This window comes from Aphis gossypii, chromosome 2, assembly GCF_020184175.1.
Source record: "Aphis gossypii isolate Hap1 chromosome 2, ASM2018417v2, whole genome shotgun sequence".
Lineage (NCBI taxonomy): Eukaryota > Metazoa > Arthropoda > Insecta > Hemiptera > Aphididae > Aphis > Aphis gossypii.
Window position 1 is genome coordinate 83,272,213 of NC_065531.1, and position 24,234 is coordinate 83,296,446.

The following is a 24,234-nucleotide window of genomic DNA, read 5'->3' on the forward strand; positions in this document are numbered from 1 at the left end:
TCACTCATGAATCAGCTATCAAACAAAAGTACTTGAAACTTTCTTTTTAATTTTAAAAGCTACCTAGCCCAAAAGTAACCGATAATTTACTAAAATATTTCTTATAACAATTTACGCCACTATATTTTACCAAGGATTAACTTAGATTTTACAAACTAACCTAGACATACACATATTTAAATAAATTCAAATAAAATGCCAAAATGGGTCATAAAATTGTATGAGAATAATTGTTTATCTCTAGAAGCAACTTATGAAAAACATTAGGTAACATAATGCTGGTCTCAACTTGATGTTCCGCTCTCAACTCATCCTATATATTGGGTATAATGTAATCCTGTTATACGAGAGTCGCGTTTTATTGAGTTTGAAATTTGGAGTTTCTCAAATATACGTACTAACTGTTTTCGCTAGTATTTTGATATACCTACTATATTATAATAAAATGTTATAAAAAAAAGGGTAAAAAGGTAACGTGCAACCAAAATTGTATTACCAATTAATATCTGTGTTAAATATATAAAACACTATATGACACATGTCGCAAGAACCTGAATCTGTAGGTACTTTATATTTTCCTATGCCAGTATTAATGGAAGACCAGCCGTGAATTGTTTTATTCTAGTCATAATTCTATCTAATTTTCAATTATGTCACTGGAGTTCGCGAATATATAAATTTTGTACAGAATACATTATAATTATAGTGAGTAACCGGCAGCATTTTGTAATGATATGCTGATATATTATAATGATTGCATAGCAGTTAAGTACAATAAATAAATAACAGTCAAGTTTTGCGCCCACAGATAGTGGTTAATTTCAATACACATCTTTTATCACTGATGAAAGTGATGATTTATACTGTATGGTCATATTGCAACTCACACGTGTTTATGATAATGGAGTGCAAGGCGTGTGTTTGTTCTTCGGTTTGTTTATGTTCTGTCAGGGACAGGGGATAGCTCAATGAGATTCTCTGCCACCAAAGGTAAAGCTAGGTCTTTAGAAACGTAGAGGCCTTTGATGGGGCCACTTGCGACTTAAGTCGGCATAACCATGTTATCTTTTTGATCAGTGCATGCGATGGCTGATGCAGCCATATTGACCACACCGATTCTCTGAGAGCGATAACTCAGTCTTTTTCCTTTTAACGAAATATATCTGTTGTATTTATTTGGATTCGAGTGCTTAAAACTTTGTAATTTGTGTTTCCTTATTAAACTATAACATTATATTTTATATAGTTGCGAGTAAGGTAAGGTTCATGAGCATAATATAATTTATATATACGTTTTATATTACGGTTTACTTGGTTATGTTTTCGAATACACGATCTCGAGAGCTCTTTGACGATCGTAGGGAAGGTAATATAGCTTAAATTTAATATTTGTATTTGGTAGGTTAGGTGATTCTATTATTCTAGAGCATTTTTTAGTGTAGTAAAAAATTCTTCAGATCTGGTTATTTATATATAGTTATATGAATTAGTATAATATGCCCTTATCACCTATTTGAGTTCATTAACTTTATTGATTTTCTTTTCTTTTATTTTTTTACGTTATTACAATTTTGTTATCATTTGTCAGTTTTTAAAATAATATCGTAGATAATCGTCATCGTCGGTGATTTCCTCTTTGTCTTTTATGTCGTTCGAATCTTGTGATTCTTGTGCTGTGCAGTACGATAACATTTCGGTGAAATGAGACTTTTAAGTTTATAATCTCAAGCCTTACCACTTTCAATCAGGCAAAAACACTGTCTATTTTCTAAAGTTTTAGAATTTTGTTGGATAAAAAATAAAATGTTAATCTTTGCACTCATTTTAGTAATGTTTATATTAGTAATATTATATATTATAAATAATTTAAATTAAATTAAGTCCCCTCTCCTGGAAGGTTATATATTGATTATATAAATTATCGACATTGCCTAATTAATGACAATATTGGTCACAGAAAAACTTGCGAATTTAATAAATTTACCATAACATTGTGGTGGTGTATTTGTGAACACATCAGTATTAATTTTTTGTTAAGTAAAATAGATAATACAATATAATACAAATAATTAATTCATATTTACCCAAAATCGTGACTCAGACAACTAGGATTTTATGGGTATAATATTATAACTTGACTTAATGTATTAATAAAATTTAATTTAATTTAAAAGTCCATTTTATTGAAATATAACACGTTCTATAAACTATAGAATTTATAGTATAAAACAATTGAGAAGAGGGATTATTACTTATTTAAAAAAATTATTTTTAGTTATGTACACATTATATTATTTCCAATAACATTATGCAGTTAAAAATAATTGAATTATATAACAGATAGAAATATTGTTTATCAAAATTAATTTCATTATAACAACAATTATTTACAAGAATTATGAAGACTGTAACTACATATTATTTACTTATATTACATTTATTAATATTATATGCTGATAGGATATAAAGAAAAATTTGTAATATTATAAATTTTTATTTTTATCCTCTTAAATTATAATAATTATAAATTTAATTTATGATGGATAGGATATTAAAATTAAAAAGCTCATAGTGAAACAGTCACGGAAAAAGTGATCACGTGTTACTTTATGATAACTCTTCAAACATGTGTTTTTGACAGGTTCTTTAGTAGATCCCTTATTTTTATAATATATATATATATATATATATATCGAATTATATGACGAATTACCGGAAATGATCCATTAAAATTGATGGTTACCGAACATTCTTCTTATTGTTGTATTCAATATAGTTAGCTAATTTGACTTGAATTTATTAGAAAATAATATCAAGTTCCTGAACCGGGTCAAGTGGAACAGTATAGTAACGGTACAAATCTAATGAAAATATGCTTTAGACTTTATTATAGAAAAAAATGGATGATATTTCTATGAATGTTTGTATAGAAACCATAATTTATCCTTTGATTCGTATTATTATTAAATTAACAGTAATACCTTCTTAATTCGTAATAAAAACAGTAGATTTGAAATAACAATATTTGCTTTAAAATTCTTTATTACTAGGAGTTAGGGCTAGGATTTATTTTTAATATAAAAGAGTATTTATTTAATATTTCGTTTTGTTAAAATATGTAATGTATTTACTAATTTTTTCAAAATCACCATTAAGTGAAAGAAAAGTACCCATATTAAAATTTTAAGATAAATTGAACAAAGTTAGGTTTTTTAAATTTAAATTAGTTTTAAGTTCAAAAAAATTTATTGAATTTTTACATTATTTTCGTTTATTTCAAAATCATTCATCTTATAAAATTAAAATTAGGAACTAAACATCTAATTACATTTTACATTTCTATTTACATTTTCTAATACATTCGCTTAAGTTCTATAAAATATGCATTTTTAGTGCTTAAAATTAAAATATGTAAGAAATATAGAAAATAAAAATAGATCATATATATTAATTTGAACTAATTTATGGGCACTACTAACCAAATTTTTAAAATAATACTTCAACAAATACCCAATGTATTAATAATTATAAAAGTATTCACGCAAGCTTGTCAAGTCTCTGATCTCGGACGAGTCGTTTGTAGGCACCGTTCATTAGCCATAGCACATGTCGCATAGCGATCTTTTTAGACTATATAGGCATATAATGATGTGTGCACTTTGAGTTAGGAATGGGTGGTGGGGTGGTTTGTTATGGGGATGAATAACCAAGCCGTTGCACTCTATACGTATACAAGCCACCTCGTTTTCACGTTTTCCGTTTATACATAGACAATACAGAATAACGGTTGAACACGTTGGTCCACCCTGTATATTTACACGCACACGGTATAGTACAGGAGTAACAATAGTAATAGTAGTAATGCAGGAGTAGCAGTTGTAGTAGTTGTAGTGGGGGCGGGAAAGTGAAAAAGACACGTTTCGTACCAGCTTTCATGAACGATATACAGCAGGCTTCTTCATGCGTTATACTACGACGATCCTGGTGTAGGGTTTTTACCGTACTGTATTTAGGTATATATATATTTAAGTATACAGTATGTGTACACCGAGGGACGCTTAAAGCGCTATCGATTGAGCAACCGCCGCTGACGAGGGTGTTATAGGGTCGGTTTTTGCCGAACGGCCACCGGTCGCGCGAGCGTTCCCGACGCCGCGCCGACTGCTCTCTCCTAACCCCACAAAGTGCATCTGCGGGCGGCTGAAAGTCCATTTCGGTGCGGTCGCCGGGCGAACGTGTTGGATTTCGGTACCAACTAGGTTTTATAGTTACCAATTCGAGCTTGTATCACATCAGTTTTGGTTTTATTTTTTATTCTCGTCGTATACGGTAATGCTATAATATACAGATACTTACTCTTAAGTACTTTTGGAATATCACCAAATTTGGTTTAGCCATGCCGACTGGCTGATAGGTTGGATTATATTTTACATCACCAGAAGAAAACGATCACTCTTTCACGATATATTTCCATTTGATCAAGAAGACGGATATGTTGAACCGGTGGAAGAGCAAGGAGAAGGCCATAGGGCCGGGGTCTAGTAACACATTACCGAGTAAAGGTTCGGCAAAAAAGAAACGGAAAACCGGTAGGGAGGGAGGTAAGGCTTTACAATTTAAACATTTTTTTCTTAATAATAGATTATCAATATTACTCAAAATAGATTTATTAATGTTCATTAAATTTCAATTTTTTAATCAAGATCTGAACAAATTAATAACCTCAATATTGCAAAATAACTGATTTTAGTTTCTTATATTTTGATATTTTTGTGGTTCAATCAATATTTTTTGTGTTTTATTGGTTATATTGTGATATGAACATACTTACACGATTATACCAGTATTGTTTGTATTATTTTTAAAAACATTTATAAAATATCGAATAAGGTTAAACATTTCTTCAAAACTGTTGTATTTTAATGAAAAACAAACAACTCAAAGGTTTTACTCAACCTTTTTTTTTTGCTTGCTTCTTGTTAATTAAATTACTTCAAAACAAACATTTTATTCGTCGTCTGAAATATTATTATTTGTATTAATGATTTATTTGTTTATTATGATGCGGTATAATTACAAGTCTTTTTTTCCAAATTTCTCGAGTACATAATGTAATACTAAACCGCCTAATAAATTGCAATAAAACTTTGTACTGCGTATGTTTTCCATACAAATCGGAATGCTTTTTTTGTAGATATTTGCACTTGCCAACCATTTACTTGTCTGTAAAAGTAGAATTATCTTTGATTATGAATAAGTGAATAATTTGTTTAGAATACTCACTAATACACTCAATTTATCGGTGGCAATAGATGTAGTTATGACGATAGGATGCCAAAATATAGCGTAGACAATTATTATACTAGTTGTCATAATATACAGCTAAAAATATATGGATAATGCTACATTAACTAAAATTTAAGTTTGTAAATAATACTATAGTTTAAAGATATTTAACGTTGTTAATAAATATATTAAAAAAAGTTATATCAGTATTGAACAAGATTAATTTATCAACCAATTATATTATTACCTCTGCTAAAATTGAATTATTCTATTTTTTGGTTTTGTATTGTATGGCCATATATCACATTCAACTATAGATATAGAAGCTCCAGTCAAGAAAAGAACTGACGATATGAAAAATTGATTATCAAATGGGTAGATCTTTAAGCCGTTTTTGATTAGTGGACAAGTTCGTATTTCTGATGAAAATATAATATACAAATACATAGTTGAAGCTATCAAACAAAATTTTTGTGTAATTTTAAGCAATCCTTCATTTATAAAAATTGTCATTTTGAAAATTAACAATAATATAATCTTGGTAAATAAAACGTACTGCCGTAGTACTGCCGATTATGTAAAAATTTAATAAGAAATATTATTTGAAATAAAATTAATACATTTAATCTAGGAAAATATATATATTACCATGACAATTCAAATATAAGTAAATTATAAAAGTATAAATATGCTAATGAATTTTATATTTTAAATGACTAAAAATATGATTACTATTTGAGATGCTTGGTATTTTTATTTAATTTATTATAAAAAAAAATCAATTCAATTTTGTACAATAATTTATAAATAATTTCAAGCCAAACATTTTATTTTATCGTAAATGTCCTTTTCACTTTTTTCAATTTTAATTGATACATTTTGTTCTGAAGTTTTTAATTTTTTGTTAAAACTAGTTTTTGTTCTAGAAGTACCTACTATAATATACAGTAGAACTAAATAATGACTAGTAATTCATCATAATCAACTTAGATTGAATACTATTATATAAATTCTATATAAAAACTAGGCAAGTTACTATTTTGTATAACTATAGTTAGTATAGAGATTGTACTTTGTTGTTAAATAGGTAACTGTAATCGGTGTGTTAAATTTGAATTTAATGATAAACCATTGAATATAAATATACAACGAAAAACTTCTGAACAGAGACTATCTGTCAGCCCTGTCTTTATTAGGTACTTATTATATATTATTTAAATTTATATTATTAATTTATTTTTCTATTAACACCTTAACGTATATGATATGATGAAATAATTTTTATCAAAAACATTTAAACATCACGTTAGATTATCGAAATTAATAAAAAATAATTTTGCGGCAACCTAAATTTAAGTTCGCGGCACCCTGGTCGGGAACCAATATAAAATATTGTATCATTTTTTATTGTAAAGTTATTAAGTGTGAAATAAGTGGCAAAAAGATGCATGATTTTCGACAAAGAAAAAATAATGTTATAAACGTAATATACGACTATTAAATACATTCTTCACTCCATTCAGAATCTAAAATCAACTAAAAATAATAAAAATTAAGAGCTAAAGTATTTAAAAAATTATTTTATTTTAATAAAATGCTATAATAAACATTTGACGAACATTTCAAGAATTATATAATGATTCATTTTATAAAAAAAAAAACGGGGAAGTCATTGCTGAATAGTAGTTGTCGATTGTTGTATGTAGGTACCTTATTTAGTAGATAAATGTATCAGTAAATGTGTTAAATTTCAAATTTTAACTCAATAATAAATCATTGCGTATGAAAAACGATTTTGAGCAGAGATCGTGTCTCAATTTATATTTCCTAGGATATTTGGTTATATATTATTAATTATTATATTCATTTAATAATAATTGTTATTGGTAATATTTTATATTTTAATTAGTTATACGATCGGCTGAACTGAATTTCGCCATAAAATTCGCGGAATATATTAATAATAATTATAATTAGAGATGTGATTGCAGTATATTTCAAAGATAAAATTTTACCATTAAAAATATTGTCCGTACATTTTACCACTAAATGCTATGTGACTTCTTTGATCATTTTTAATTAATTATGATTTATGAAACATCTAATTCATTTTTGATGACTGTCGTTGTACTATTACTAGCAATCCTCAAACATTATTTGTAGTACCATTGTGTGTTATTTTTTATAACAGTTTGAATATTATAAAAACAATTTTTATCGATTTGGAGATTTATTAATACATTTTTTTCTGATTTTTACTTTTGACTTAAAGTATTAATTAAATCCAAGATAAAGTTTAACTAAGTTCTCACTTAAAAAAGAAAAATAGTAAAACCATACTAATAAGTTCTTTTAACAATTTAAAAAGATTTGTCTTGGAATTTTTCGATAACACTATATAAACGTAACATGTAGTGACACCTGGTGGCAGACGCGTAAACAATAATGCCGCGTTTGTCGTATGACAGAAAGCGTTGCTACTTGCTAGTTTTAATCTTTCTAGTGAACTCGTCGCCTTCACACCATAGTTGTTAACGGCAGTCTTGCTCCCGCCACCATGTCGATGTGCGTACTTAGGCATTGCGTTTCATTCACAGGTCAGTCGACTCACAACTAATATCATTCAATTATACTATTAAAATAATATTTTATTATATTATATTCAAGAAGATTTTCTATTATTTTGTTAATATGCCATGAATATATTTTTATACAAGTATAATAATATTAAAATAATTTATAATATTATTCTAAATATTCTTGTCTATTGTATAATAAATATCATTATTATAAATATAGCTTTATATATAAATATATATTTAAAAGTAATAAATCCTAGCTATAGTCATATTAACAGAATACAGATAGTAATATAATTATTCTTAATATCTTATATAAAAAAAGCTTTAGAATAAAAACTACCTACCTAGGTTTTATTTTCAATCTTATCAATTTTATTTAGTATCTTTTTCACAAAAAAAGTATGTAAACGTAAAAAAAAATTACAGGATTTCTTAAAAAATTATTATCTACCTATATTTATAACTAATAGGTAGGTACATGCGTTTTAAAATAATATTGTCCAAACCAAGAAATGTAAAAATGTATTATCTGCTATTTACATTAAAGTAAATATTATAAAATAATTAACGTTGTTGCATTAAATAAATTCGAACTTCAATTTGTATTTCTCATAAATTTTAAAATATGTTTTTATCAACTTTATCGTTTTTGAATTTCAGTTATGTAAAGCATTTTATTGGTGAAAAATGATAGTATAGCATTATAGCCTGGCAGAATTCAAAATGTTATTTCGTTTCATAAATTAAATTACATTATCTGTTGATTATATTATATATCATTTTATGTTCTATATAATAATTTATAGATATATTTTTCTTACATAAATTAACTAATTTTTATTTTAATTTTTGTCTTTAATATTTTCTTTTTGAGATTTCAAAATAATAATTCTATTGAGTATACTTGATTTGAGACTTTTATAAACAGTTTTATAAAAATAATACATTTTACATTTTTACAAATGTCGAAGTAAAGAGCTTTATTAAAGAATATTTTTAATTATAATTAATTTACGTTATTTAAAAATACCATTAAAAAAAAAAAAATAATAATAATATATTCAGATTAAACAACATTTGTTTTTCTCTTTTAATATATTTAATGTTGTACCAAAATAATTTGTTGTATTGTATACTTATATTTAATATAACATTTTGTAAAAAAACAATAATATTTTTTGACTATGAAAAATAAATATTTTTAATTTAAATTTGATACAAACTTAAAGTGTACAATGTATAAATCTGATATTTAATTTAAAGACAAATTTTAAAATATTTTTTTTGTGAAATTTGAGAATCAAATTTTAAATTTTTAGAGTCTAACTCAACTTATGTTATAATATATAGTTATGGAAGTGTATTAAGTTTAAGTAATTTTTCATTTTCATACTTTTTAAAATAGAAAAATATGTTTAGATTTTCTATAAGAATTATGTTAATTCTATTTATTATTCAATATTATTCAAATTTTAGGATTTTGTTTTATGTCAGATATTTGTCAGAGTAATTTGTAGTTGTTTGTGGGGTTTTACCTGAATTATTGTATATGAAAACCTACTATAAAGTACTACATTTTTATAAGTTTGTGTTCAAAATGTTGAGTATTTTTCCTCGAAAATAACCAATTAGAACTTTCTTGTATTTTTGTAAGGTGAATACAATTATTATAGTTATGATATAGTATTATAGTATATACGTATTATAGAAATTTATTGATGTCCATTCTTGTTAGATTTTTATGACTGGTAGTAAAGTTGTTGTTATTTTAAGTACATATACCTAATATTCTTATAACTTAAATTTGATAATATAATAAATTTCTTAACTGTTTATTAAATGAATAATCGTACTATAGTAATACAGCTAAAATAAAACCGTTCTTTATCAATAACTTGTTGAAATAAAATATTTGTATTTAAATTTAAAATAAATATATATAATATATTGAAATTACTTAAAATAAATAACTTAAGGCCTTAAGTACATTTTATAAATTACAGTTACAATACCTTAGTATCTTACTAAGTTTTAAAATAATATTTTACATATTATGTAACTTAATTAATAACTGACTCATTGTATGGGTATATTAATTTATTTTTAAAATGTTATAATAAATCATATTATATTGTAACTTATATCACCTAATGAATCATATATATATATATATATGTATTATATATACTTTTTTATATGTATTCACTAAACACGAGGTAAACATAAAAGTTTCAAAATACTTCATACGTTTGTAAATTTGATTTTTGTAAAAGAGTAAAGTGAAATGCAATATTATAATTCGGTCATTATTCAGATTTGTATGTATATTTCTCATAATTTATACTAGTATATAAATAATAATAAATATAATGAAATATTTGAATAAAGATTTATGAAAATGTTTAACCATTTGTAATAAATATATACAGTCCTTAGTCTTTATAAATTGGAAAGGAAAATTTAAATTTCAATAAATTCGGATATACCTTTTGTTATAACTCAAAAACCAATTCAGATATCCATTTTTATACTTTCTTGTGTGCTTATTCGTACATTTTGGAAGAAATTCAATACTTTTATATTATACTTATACGGTTATAGTTTTCAGGAAAATGGATGATAATATAATTTAAACTTTTAAGTTTCAAATGTTTCAATCATATAATATGTTTGTGATTTGCTATCCATCAAAAAAATGTCGTGAATCATAGGTTCGGAACACTGATCTAGAGGTAAAATTTTCCACGATTATCAAATTTTATAAACTTATAATAACTTTTCGCTTTATTTAAAAAGTTAAGATTCATTATGACGTTATAAATCTATATAACACATAGTCATAGTGGTGTACATTATTATAGACTTTGGAAAATATAAGAGCATCGTCAAATATTTTCATGCCTGGTTGTAAGTGATTATTTTTGTTTCTTTCATCCAAAACCCTTATTTGAAAATGTTTGTGCGGTATAGCACTGCAGTCTTTGGCTTTAAAAAGTAATGAATTTACCATATCACCATGTTATTCTCCGGTAGTGAACATTACATTTTTATCTTGTACCGCACCATACCCGGTACCGTCCTTGCGTCGCCGCCGAAGACTCAATCGTGGCGGCGGGGTAGTCGTTGGTAGCGATAGCGCCACGTTCAGTTCTACCGCTCCTGGTCGTGGCGTCAGACGTCCACCGCGCTGTCCGCCGTCGTGTTGCGGTCGTTTAACGGCGGGGTGGTTGGCGCGTTTCGCTCTCATTCTCGACGACCATTCACCCTCTCTGTCAACATCTATCCCGCCAATCGGTAGTCACCGTTGCCGTCCGCTTTTTTCAGTAACCTCTTGTCTTCTCCACCCTCTATTCTCACCAGGAGCGCGTACGCAGTATGTGCAGCAAGTGCAGCGACTGTTGTCAGCGAAAACGGCGTCGGCGTAAGCGCCACGACTCCGACTCACCCGTATCCGACGACGATGATTTTTCCGACTCGTTCTCAGGTCTTTTATTTCGTTATATTGTTATTACCAATAACTTACTATCAACAAACGCACACACCTAAACTATTATAATTGTTTGCACAATAATACTACATACAGTTATTGCACTTAAGTAAACAATAATAAATATTAAGAAAACAAACTAACTGGACGAATTATTGTTCTATTACATTATGGTGAATGAAATAATTATAAACCAAATTATATCCACATTTCATGGAACTTATTTTGTCTGCATCTTTGAACTCGGGAATTGTTCGATTAACAATATGATATATAGTAGGTATTGACATATTATGTAAGTGTCACAGATTAATTACAAATATTTGGTTATGATTATTTAGCTAATACTGCTATATTTATGATTTTACGAAAGGCTTGAAAAAATGGCTAAGATTTTCTAACTCTGAAGTGTATTGATAACTTACAAAATATTGCGTTTGTAAACTATTTTTTTTAAATAATATTTAAAAGAAAAATAAATAGCGAAAAATGTCTTGTACCAACAATTTCATTTTTAATTACAAGTGTACACATTGACATTTTAAGCATATGAATAGTTGGATTGATGTCTAAATATAATATTATATACGATGATAATTTTATATAATATTTGCTATTTATCTTGTTGTTAAACGGACGGATGGACGAAATTGGATGGTGGAAAATGCGATTTTTTCAACATTTTTATTTTGTGTTTGTGAAGTATTAATAATATAATTCGATACATTGTATGATATATTATTATAGTACAATAAAAATATTCTCTATCTCACTCAGATTTAAGGAAAACATTTAAATATGTATATGTGTACTTTATTTATAAATATGGCGTTTGGTTCTTACTTACTAAATTTCACAATAGTTCACACCTTGATGAGTAAATTATACATTTTAAACATCGCCAGAACATAAATAAACAAAATCTGTTACAATATACCTACATATAATTAAAACAAATTATTCAAAATGTAAATACCACACCTAACTTGTGTGTTGATTATTTTTAATTTGTTAATACATGAATATAATTGTTATCGTTGTCTCTCAATCATTATTGTGTTTTATGTTCACGTTTAGTTTGTTTTACTTTAAAAAATCGACTATGTTAAATTTGATTATTAACAATTTTATAATAATAGTTTTATATTAATAATACTATTTTTGTTAACACTTGAATTTTAAGTGCAAATGTTAAGCTATTATTCTACATACAATATATTTTTTTATTCATTATATTAATTAAATACATAATTTTTAATTAATTGTATTAACATTTGCGATGATATTATAAGTAATGAGTATGTAAAGATTTGGATTTTATGTTAAATATAGACATGTAATTGTGTAGAATGACAATAGTAAATGAAATCTAAGACTTCAATTATTACATTTAAATGCGGTCTTTTTAAAAAAACTATCTTGAAGTTTTTACCTATTTTATTTAAAATATAAACTGTAACGTTGGTATAATGTTATTCAAACGAAAACGAGTTGACTGATAATAGAAGCACAAGCCTACAACATTTAATAATATAGTTAACAAGTTTGCAATACTGTTTTAAATTTTTGCTTTCAACTTTTCTAAAGTTACTTATATTTTTTTATTTAGTATCAAAGTTTTGATGCTAATAAATAATATATAATGCACTTTGCAAATAAATGAACCATTTTTAGTGTTTAAATAATATTGAATAATACATAGTTAATAAATATTCATAACTAATAATAATTAAAGTATAAAAAGTTAGGAATCTGTTATTCATAATTAACTTATCTCACAAGTTAATGTAACTTGATCACATTAATGTACCTATGCATTTTGATCAATTTAATAAATCCGGAAACAGACATTGTTTTTTGACATTTTATTATTTTTATAAACAATATTAACTAAAAAAAACTTTGTATATGCATTATTTCCAACCTCCTAAAGAAGAATTGTATTTTCAAACATGTTTTCTTTTTTTGTTCTTTTTATTTTTCTTTCTACTCTTTAATGTTCTTTATTTATTTAAATTTTAAATTCAAAATTCGTAAATTTTTTTCTTTTATTCTTTCATTTATTTATCATGAATGTTTTTTTTATTATCTAGTAAAAAATGAAAAAAAATCTTTTATTATTTTAACATATTACTCATAGAAGTAAAAAATATTTTATTTATTAGACATTAATTGCTCAAGTTATAACAAAATGTTTGAAATATCACAGTAATTTTTAGTTAAAGTCGATAACCATAATATCGTGAAGGATTATAGTATGTAACTAATTAATAATATTATTTTCAAAGTAATATGGAGTTTCAGATATACGACTTGACTGTAAAACTTTGTAAAGCATTTTCATGCAAAAAGAATAAAAATCATATAAATATTAATATTTGACTGGACATAGTTTTCATAATATTTAATAGAATTAGCCTACTGTGTTTGACTCGATTGAATATTATATACTTAAGTACTTATAATAACTACGATTCGCATACCTACTTAAAATAATTTATTATTATATTTTTTTATATTATTATTAAAAACCAAGTATATTTAACATTTTTATTTAATTTAATTTTTATTGAATCTTACAATGTTAGTAGTATTTCAAATCTAGTATTATCCCGAACGAAAACATTAAATACATTATATTTCATACAGTTGATATTATATTATTAATATTTACATTATATTTTTATAAATATTATATTGATGTATGTTATATTCGGAAAATCCACTATAGTGCGATAATGAATTATTAGGTTTTTGAATTTATTTGATAAAAATCAAACCGAAGTATTACTATTGTGTTTTTTTTGAAAAGTTATATTACTGTATTATGGGCGTAATATGTTCATATATAAATATAATTAAATGTATGTTCAGCGAGAAAAGGAAAACCAAAATAAAGTTACTTTATTATCTACATTTCTACTATATATTTACTTATTAGTATCATATTTTCCATAAGCATGATTATATGACACAGAAAACCTGTCCTTATTATATAGACATTATAGATTACGATGTATTTAAGGGTGATAATCTTATATCAGAAAATAAATCAAAAAAATTTTCCGAAACTCTTCTTTATTTTTATTTTTTCCATGTATAAATAATGTAAAGTAATTAATTTTGAAAAGTACATATGCATAAAACATAAGAAATTCCACTAGTATCCTTAGCTTAGTGACCTTTTTATAATATTCATATTATAATTTCACTTTGATAACAATTTTGTATTTTGACGTGAATATATTTTATAAAATAATTAAAATAAAATAACTATAATGTAACAATAATTATTTTTTAATTATTTAAGTGATAAAGAATAAATATGCAATGTATAATATTTATTAAAAATTTAGCATTGTATTTACTTCGAATATCTTCTTTATATGGTATCTATATGGTTTATTTTTCCGAATCAATCAATTAGTTTTGTATTTTTATTGGCTGAATAGTTCCATGTTATTATCATGATTGACTGTGAATTATGATATTTTACCTGAACGCACTTTTAATTTATTCTTACAACACTGTGGATTATTAAGCAATATATAATATTATGAAATCAAACTTTGGTGCTAATATGATAGTTGAAAATTGTTATACTTATAATTATTATTTGCACTATAATAATAATGAGTATATCGGAAAATTATTTTTTCGTGATAACAGTTATTTTTGGAATTTTAAATTGAGAACTTTACAGATACTATGATAAAACATTTAGTTAGTAACAGTAAATAAATTATACGATTATTTTTAATTACCGTTAAACTTGTTTCAATTTTTACTTATTTATAGTTATTAAATAGTGGACGTAAAATACTTTGTATGATATCTAGTACACTATACACACACAAGACTAATACAATACAATATTATACGTTCTCATTATATATCTAGTATCTACTCGAAAATATATGATCTGAAGTCGTAACATTTAATTAAAATACAAACCTCTTCAATCTTTTGAAGTAAATTTGAACGAGGTTAAGATCATATATACCTCAAATTGCAGTGAAATACTTCTCAGTGAAATTCTCGACATTCAAAAACTACTGACCTGAAACTGACATATATAACTAAGTTGAATTTGGTAGTTTGGTTCACAAATCATCATACTTAATTTTATAGTTTGAAAATTTAATATATAGATTAATATATGCATTGTCTTGTTATTCGCCAAAGATGTGTAATTTCTTTACTGAAATTTTTATCATAGAATATTTATATTTTAAGTTATAGTACACACACACACTCGTATATTATGTAGCCTTTACGGCTTTACCTGTGGATTATCATGCATTTCGATACAAACATTTTGCGTATCTAATCAATGTTTAGAGAAGCGTAGAGTGTATCTATAAGTGTATAATTCCCATTTAGAGATAGATCTGTGTAAATTGGTTTCTCAAACACGCTATTGGTAGGTATGTACTGAAAAATACGATAAACCTTTACTTTATTGTTTTACACTACACACATGTAATATAAAAGGAGATTTAAGTCGGAACTATTTGGGTTCGTTACAAAAGTAGTTAGTAACTTACTTTCTAAAAAAATACACGGTAATCATAAATTAAATATTAAACATAACAATCATAGTATTAATTAATAATATTTTTATATAATTTAATATTATTTTGATTTTAGATTTTAGATTTTTTTATATTAATAATCATTATTTGTTCTTTTAATAATAATAATAATAAAAGAAACACAATATAATAAGTTAAGTAATGAGAACTTTAGTTTTTATACACCTTCCTATTATTATGAGTCTGGCCTTAGTATATATCTATAATAAAATTTTATACATATTATGTATAGGTACAATACACAATGTACATTTTATATTTGTCCATGTAATTTTAGTTTTACTATTAAAGTCATAAATAAATAGGTATAGAAATAATCAGTACAACCGTAAACCAAGACTTTGTGTGTATAGTTTACTTAAAATTTTGAAATACCTACATTCATACAGCCCCATACCATTCTTATATTTTATAAATAATGTAAAATATTTTATAGCATTGCAAGTTTGTTTTTACTGTGTAGCACTTTGATCAGGATTGTATTATTTCGAATAAAGAGCTTTATATTTAGCTTTGTAGTTTTTAAAAATCTTAAAATTACTAATTAAATTGCTATTGTTTAAATAACAGACTTTTGTGTTTTTACTTACACATAAAATATGCGAATTAAACCCAAACAAGAATACAATTATTTGTGTCTAAAGAGCAGAGATAATAAACCATTTGATGCCTTAATAAAGATAATAATATTTCTATCATAAAAAAAAAAAAAATACCCAAGAGATTAAAACCATACATAGTTAATAAATCTATATATAGGATTAAAAAAATTTAAATATCTGAAAAAAATTTTCTATATTATAAAAAAAAAAATTAATTTTAATATTCTAAAAAGCTATTTTGTGAAATTAAAATTGGAATACTTGATAATTATAAATAATGAACTAAAATAATTTTTAATTTTACTTAAAAAAACATTTCTTTTATTATGCAAAAAAGTTTTTTTTACCAATGTTTTTTTTTTTTTTTTTTAATAAAACATTTTATAATAATATAATTATAAATCTTATATCGTATGATAAATATATATATAATACAATCATATATAATATTTATGTATATTTACTAATGATAACTTATTAGAAAAAAATCAAATTGAAGTACTTATTTAAAATGTTTTTCATAATATTATATATTTTTGCATCCTATGAAAAAATCATTCAAAAATTACTTTTGTAGTATAAACTATTATGTTAATATATATATATATTATATATTTATTATTTATTATTAAAAATATAAGTCATTCATAAAAAATATTTTATTTTTATTTTTTTTTTAGTATAAACAAACAGTTATTGTATAGATATACTGCGGTTTATAAATTTATTTCAATCTTACAGTATAATTCAATATAGTACCATAGTTATTTTTAAATCTATATATGTATATCATCGGTAATATTATATTAATATTGTATTTTTGATACTTCTTAATTTATTGAAATTCTTCTACATCATTTTTATTGTAAACACTTACAAAGACTAATAAAAAAACTATTAAAATTCTGAAAAATTAAATATTGATTATTATAGTATTATATATTATGATGCATTGATACACTACATATGCTTCGACTTTGTTTTTAGTTTTTCAAGAAATAATAAATAAAAATAGGTATATGATTCCCTTAAGCTCCTCTAAATCACGTTTATGATATTTCTCTTGCAATTTTTTATTTATAAATGTTTCTCGTGGGACCATTTTATGTTGTTACCATGTCTATGTTATTATATTGTACACTATACTATACTATATGCATATACAACGTTGAATAGTATATAACATTTAAATTTCAGCCACATACTCGGATATATGTTATATACATATTATTAATTTTATAAATCGTTGTCTTACAATGTAAATGTATGCTTACTGTAGGTACGTAAAAACTAAATTGATATCGTTAAAACTATGTATTACTGTAATCTTAATCTACGAGTAGAGTAAGAATATTTAATATGGGGTACATATGTACCTCGCATATACTCGTACAATATCATTGTTCATTATGATATATAACAATATGTTAACCATAAAGATACGTATATGTGTTCTAAATTTTGGTTAACTATAATATGTCATATGTAGTAATATTCAGATCACGTCCAGAACTAGTTTCCGGATGGCTGATCAATTTCTAAAGTTACACGTCACGTACACAAACATCCTAAATCTCTTAACTACTTGCCATATTGTTTCCAACTAGACAAATCACTAATTGTCCTATCATTGTATGGAAATTGCCTACTTTTCATTTGGTTTGTTACTATTTTTCTTTTATAAATTGCGAAGTACTAAAAGTAATACTTATGATAGATATTCAATATTGGCTAATGAATATTTTATAACCAGCATTCCTCCTTAACTACGAGTTTTGATACCTATTTAAAATCATTCCATGCGATAGCAGACAGTTTATTTTTTAAATGTAATTAGTTTCTAAATATTGAAACATTTTTTTTTTTTTTTTTGAAGATATCGTAGAAATATACACATTGTAATACATATATAGCAGGTGTGGACACCTTGTGGCTCCTCGCGAGCCACATGCAACTCTCGTCATAGTTAAAATGCTGCTTGCGTTTTATTATAAAATCAAAATTTACTTATTTATTATGATTAATTAAAATTTTTTTTACTTTAGTTGATTAATAAAAAATTATCAAATTATATGCTTTATAAATATTTTGTCACTTAGTATCATTGTATATATCATTGTGGCTCGCGGAGAACACATTCATGTTTGCATCCCTGATATGTTTTTATTGAGTTTTAACTAAAGATAAATGCTAGACGATTAAATATTTAAATTTTTTAAAGGTTAACTAATATAAATATTTTGTTAATTTAATAGGTAATCATTTTTCTAAGTATAATACTAAGTAGCCATTTAGAAAAATAAATAATATGCAACATTATATATTTAAAGAACTAAGTTAATGAACAGACTTACCAATTCTCGAAAAAAATTAATGATGATGTTAAAAAGTTTTGAACAAATCCCTTTTAATGTTACAAAAGCTCTTTTTGACAAATTGCTCTAAATTTAAAATAAATGTATAATTTATTCATTGAAAATGTTTATATTTTTGGTGGTCGATAACATCGAGTAAAATTTAAAATAACTACCTAATAAATCAAATATTTTATAAAAATTATCCATAAAAGTTTTTACGTAGACATACAAAACTAATTTTGTGAGTTCATTAATAAGTTATAACATTTTAATCAGTTATTATGCTTTCTACAAAATAATATGCTTTTGCGAAAGAGAAATTCTCATGTTATAAATATATTATATAGCATATACTATAATACACTATTTTTTTTTTTTTTTAATAAAAATAGTGATGATGAGTATATGCAGAATTATACGGCAGTATCCAAAGTTTTAAAACTTTTGTGTCGTGTCTCAAATAAAATATACTTTATTTCGGTAATGATTTATTTATATCAATTTTACAAATATACACCAATCATTCTAACATATTTATTTAAATACAGTATGAATTGTTATAGATTTTCGCTTAAAAGTCAATTATTGTCGGGATACATAATGGTATATACATATTAAGATTATAACTTGTATATTTATTACATTATTATTTATTATATAAATTTTAATAAGTGTATAACAAAGTTATTCGTTAAACTGAATTGCCTAAATAACGAAAAACTCGTTTTCACATGTACTCGTAATATTAATATTAAAAATGGGATCAATATTTTGTATATACGTTCACACATCATATGAGCATGCATTACTGATTTATTTTTCTGCGATTTTTATTCGCCATATTATGTTTGGGATGAAAACGAAATTGCACAATGCTTATACACTCTTATTATCCCCATCACTACTACCACTATCACCTCGGACCCCGGGGAAAATGTTACAGTATAACTAATATTTTCCGAATAATGTATAGCAATATATTATCTATACTGCAGTACAGTACTATAATATATGAACTTTCGGCCCCTGTGTGAAATTACTGCGTTACACACTTACACTCAACCATCTAAAAACTATCTGTGCTACTACCATGGTTATTCTAAAAATCGAAATATGCAATTATTATTATTATTGTTATTATTTAAATCCGTTCTATTGTTTTGGAATGAAAACCAGGTACTTTCAGCTGGTTCGAAATCGTAATTAATCACCAACACAATACACGTTCTCTTTATTTACTGTATGCTAGAGCGAATTCGTCTTTTGTATTTTTTGACGTTTGGCGCACAATTCTTTTATGATACGGCACAAAATGAAGAATGTCATTCCAGATCGTTATCAAAATATGAAAATCATTTCTTATACCTCCTCTCCCCAATAATGCAACAAGTACAACCTGGTAACGATAACTTCAATTTGTTTTGTTTGTTTCAGACGATGATTGGAGTGGAGACGGAAAAACCAGAGGGGCCGCTGAACAAGCCGGTAAGTGGTTTTTTATAAATCGCTATAATATAAAGTACTTCCTAAAGTAGCTATTCAGAGATAATAAAAACAAAATAAAAAGTATTTTTTTCTTTATTTTTATTTTTGCATAATAGAATTGTTGAGGGATTTAGATTACAGACAGAGATTTTTCGCTCCATTACTATAGTATAGTTAGATGATACCTAATTCACAATAAATATATTTATCGGTATACTTATATTTGAGTCTATTTGTATTTAAACTATTTAAAACGGGAAAATGTCGTTCATATTTATTTAAATGTTTTGATTTTATTATGAAATACTTTACTCTTTTTTCTTCTCGAATTATCATGCTAATTTTGCAAATTGTTAAGTGCCTAGCCTGTTATATCGACTACGCCGTTTAATTATCTCTTTCCCTGACCTATTCTAGGATCTATACTTTAAATCACAAACACTATATTCTACCACTTTTATGTCTTAGGTACTATTTTTCTCTTTTGGCGTCTTCTCTTCTCTGACTGCCGCGGCCGAGACATTCTTACCGTTCTATTCTACTCACTGAATGTGTCTGATTTAGCACTGTATTCATTAATTTCGATAACTTATAATATGTATTATCGATGTGGATAGTTAATACGTAAAATGTATAGTTATATTTTTAATTCAATTAAATTAATTTTTTTGTAATTCTAATAATTTTATTTGTATCGAAAGAAAAAACTTTTAGATTTATAGTAGAAAATACATCATTATATCATAAATATATATATATATATATATATATGTTTAATTTTATTTATTAAAATAAAATAGTTTTGGCATATATAATACATAATATAGGTATGTATATTTTGTTTTTTATATAAAGTTTTACGCTTTTTGTTAAAACTGAATTCTATGATCTTTTACAGTAGGCTATACAAATTGAAATACTGTAATTAAAAAATATTCTAGAATTTTACATTTTTTAATCAGTTACAAAAAATTATTTAAAAAATAATCAGAATTCTTAAAAAATCATAGAACTGAATTAGTGAAAAACGAAAATTCAATTTAATAAAAGATACGATGTTCTCGTAGTTTTTGTAAAGTTTTTAAATTATAAAATAATATTATTACTTGAATCTCTTACATAATACATCTTAAGTGTGAAATTTCTCAATTTATAAAATTGGCATATTTTTGCTCATTTCATGAAACGAAGCAGTGATATTAAACATTCCAAAACTGGGCATATATTTGCATCATTATTAAATACCATCTATAAATATTATAATTGTATCATTAAAAATTAGAACTTTAGTTCTTTGCTAGCTTTCAAGTCATGTTTCACTTTCGATTCTATTTAATGATTTTTTTTCTGAATAAAATAAAGAATAAAAAACCGTACTAAATATTTTGACCGTTATGACGAATATACATTAAAAGAAAAAAAAGAAATATTATTAAGTTTAACACCATTATTTATATTTTCGCACGTTCATTCGACGTAACGTTTTATGCAAGTCATAATGCTCAACATAACAGAGATCATTTTTTTCCACAGCTTCATATTATAAAATTATACAAACCACGTTTTGTATATTCTCTGCAACACTCGTTACTATACGTTGATATACCTATTGTACCGTAAGTTATAAATTATAATATTAGGATTTAATAGATACATACATATACCGTTGTTAATTTGGTACTTATTTTAAAAGAAATAATTGTATCATCGAGTTATTTTAAATTTATTGTATATTGAATATTCAAAGTTCATATACAGTAAATGGTAGGTAAAAACACTGCTATTTTAAGTTAGTATCTCACTAATCGCAGTTAAAACTTGTATGTAATTAGTTTCAACAATAATTAGTGATTATAGTGAGAAACAATTGGGAATAATATTAACTAGAAGTTATTTACAAAAATAAAGATGAAAGTGTATAATTAAAGACACTTAAAAAAAAAATGCCATCTAATTTTTATCAAAAAAAAATTATTTTTTTATGTAATTTAAAAAGTTATATGTGTGTGTCAAAATATTTTTTTTCAATCGATGTTGATAAAATATTTTAAAATTTAATTAATTGTTCACCATGAGTTGTATCAAATTCGAATATTCTTGTTATTATCAGTATATATTTATTGTAATTGCAATTTTAATTCAATTTAGCACTCAATAATAATTATTGTTGGTATTTGTATGTGAAATGTACTGACATTTATGATAATGAGACATAATGCATATAACAGTTAATATTTATTTTTATTGATAGGGTAGCATTAACAAATGGTGTGTTATAAATATCAATTGATGTCTGTTTTTGTTAGTAGTTTTTATAAAAATGTTAAAGTATCTATAAGCTATTTATTTATCTATATAGTATAATTAGTACATAATATCTAAAGTTTTACTTTAATCTTCTATTATAGTATATAATTGATTACTTGCTAGATTTGTTGCTTACTTATAACTACGGTTTTCTACGGGTATATACATCAATTAAACCTTTGAGGGTGTAATTGTAAAATATTTCTTTGTTTCTAATTTATTTCAAGAAACAGAAAAAGAATAATTTCAGTAGTATTAATATAATAAGATTTAGTTATATACATGATTTTAGCGTGAATGTTTAGTAAATTGTTAGTTTTCATTTACCAATAGGTACGATAATATTAAAAATAAAAAATACATATAATTTTTTTTCAATATATTATGTATATTGGTTATATTGCAGGTAACATTATAGTTTGTAAACAATAAATAGGTAGTATGACGTTTAAGGAGAAGTAGCATCGGTGCTAAGTTTTCCGTGGCTCGAAGCAAACCATATTATAGGAAGGACCCCTATAGTATGCCAAATATTTTAATATTCTATAGAGTAGAATGCATTCCAAAAACTATAATATAATCTATGTATAAATATTGAATACCAAATAAATAGTAAATTTATTTATTAGCGTTTAAAGTTTGGATGAGTTTAAATATTATCCACTCTATAAACTTAAATAAATTTATAAATATTTTGTCTACCAATAATGTAAAAAAAATACATTTTTTGTGTAAAGTTGTGAAAATTTTGTACACCTTTTCATTGTACAACTGTGATTTTAATATAATAATTATGATAACAGCTGGAGTCATACCGTTGTGTTTCGAACTGTAAGCTTATACATATTATATTATAATATGGAATTAAGAATGATACAATATATTTATATATATATATATATATATAGACCTACTACAATAAATGTACGTCTTATTGTTTGTTCGTTTTATACTGTTGCCATTTAACAAAAAGAAGCCTTTAATTCATTTTTAACTCGATTTTTTTTCCACCTGTACAATATATTATAATAAAGTAGGTACAATATTTTTAGCGGGAGGCAAAATTTAATCAATATCGATGTCCATTTATGTGTACTTACATCGTGGCAGGGTGTTCGTCCATATTATATTATAACTACCTCTTTCCCACATATATAAAACTAATGCTACAGTATCATATTATTCATAAATCATAATTCGCGTGTACAAGAATTAACGAAAAAAAAAATCTAAAATAATCTGGCAACTGTTCAAAATGACGCTTGTGACTTCCCGTCGCACATCGTATTTGTATATATTTATGTAAAACGTGTGAGTATGTGGAACGTATGTAGTGTGTAACAAATGTGTACCGACAACCTGCACTCTGCTGCAGGCCCATTACTATATAATAATAATGTCTAACGACTTGTCTAAATAGATTTTTTAGGCCTTTGCTAGTATGCGTATTAATAAAATATGGTGTGATCTACACATTAAGTTTAAAGGATTAATATTTTAGCGTGAATCGTTTTAAAAATCATCAAAATTGAT

The 24,234-nt window shown here is 24.9% G+C and overlaps 1 protein-coding gene and 1 pseudogene across 13 annotated transcripts in view; one reads left to right on the plus strand and one right to left on the minus strand.

Moving 5' to 3' along the window:
* Positions 1-24,234, plus strand: part of LOC114124408 (coiled-coil domain-containing protein AGAP005037) — a 164,630-nt gene that overhangs the window by 11,195 nt on the left and 129,201 nt on the right. For all 13 annotated transcript variants that reach the window (XR_007604032.1, XM_050200733.1, XM_050200721.1 and 10 more), the window contains one exon: positions 20,344-20,394. Coding sequence is in view for 12 of the 13 variants with exons in the window: in XM_050200733.1 (XP_050056690.1) it covers positions 20,344-20,394 (51 nt within the window). In the remaining variant the exon portion in view is untranslated. The remainder of the gene's footprint in view (positions 1-20,343; positions 20,395-24,234) is intronic.
* Positions 4,836-5,949, minus strand: LOC114123664 (uncharacterized; annotated as a pseudogene).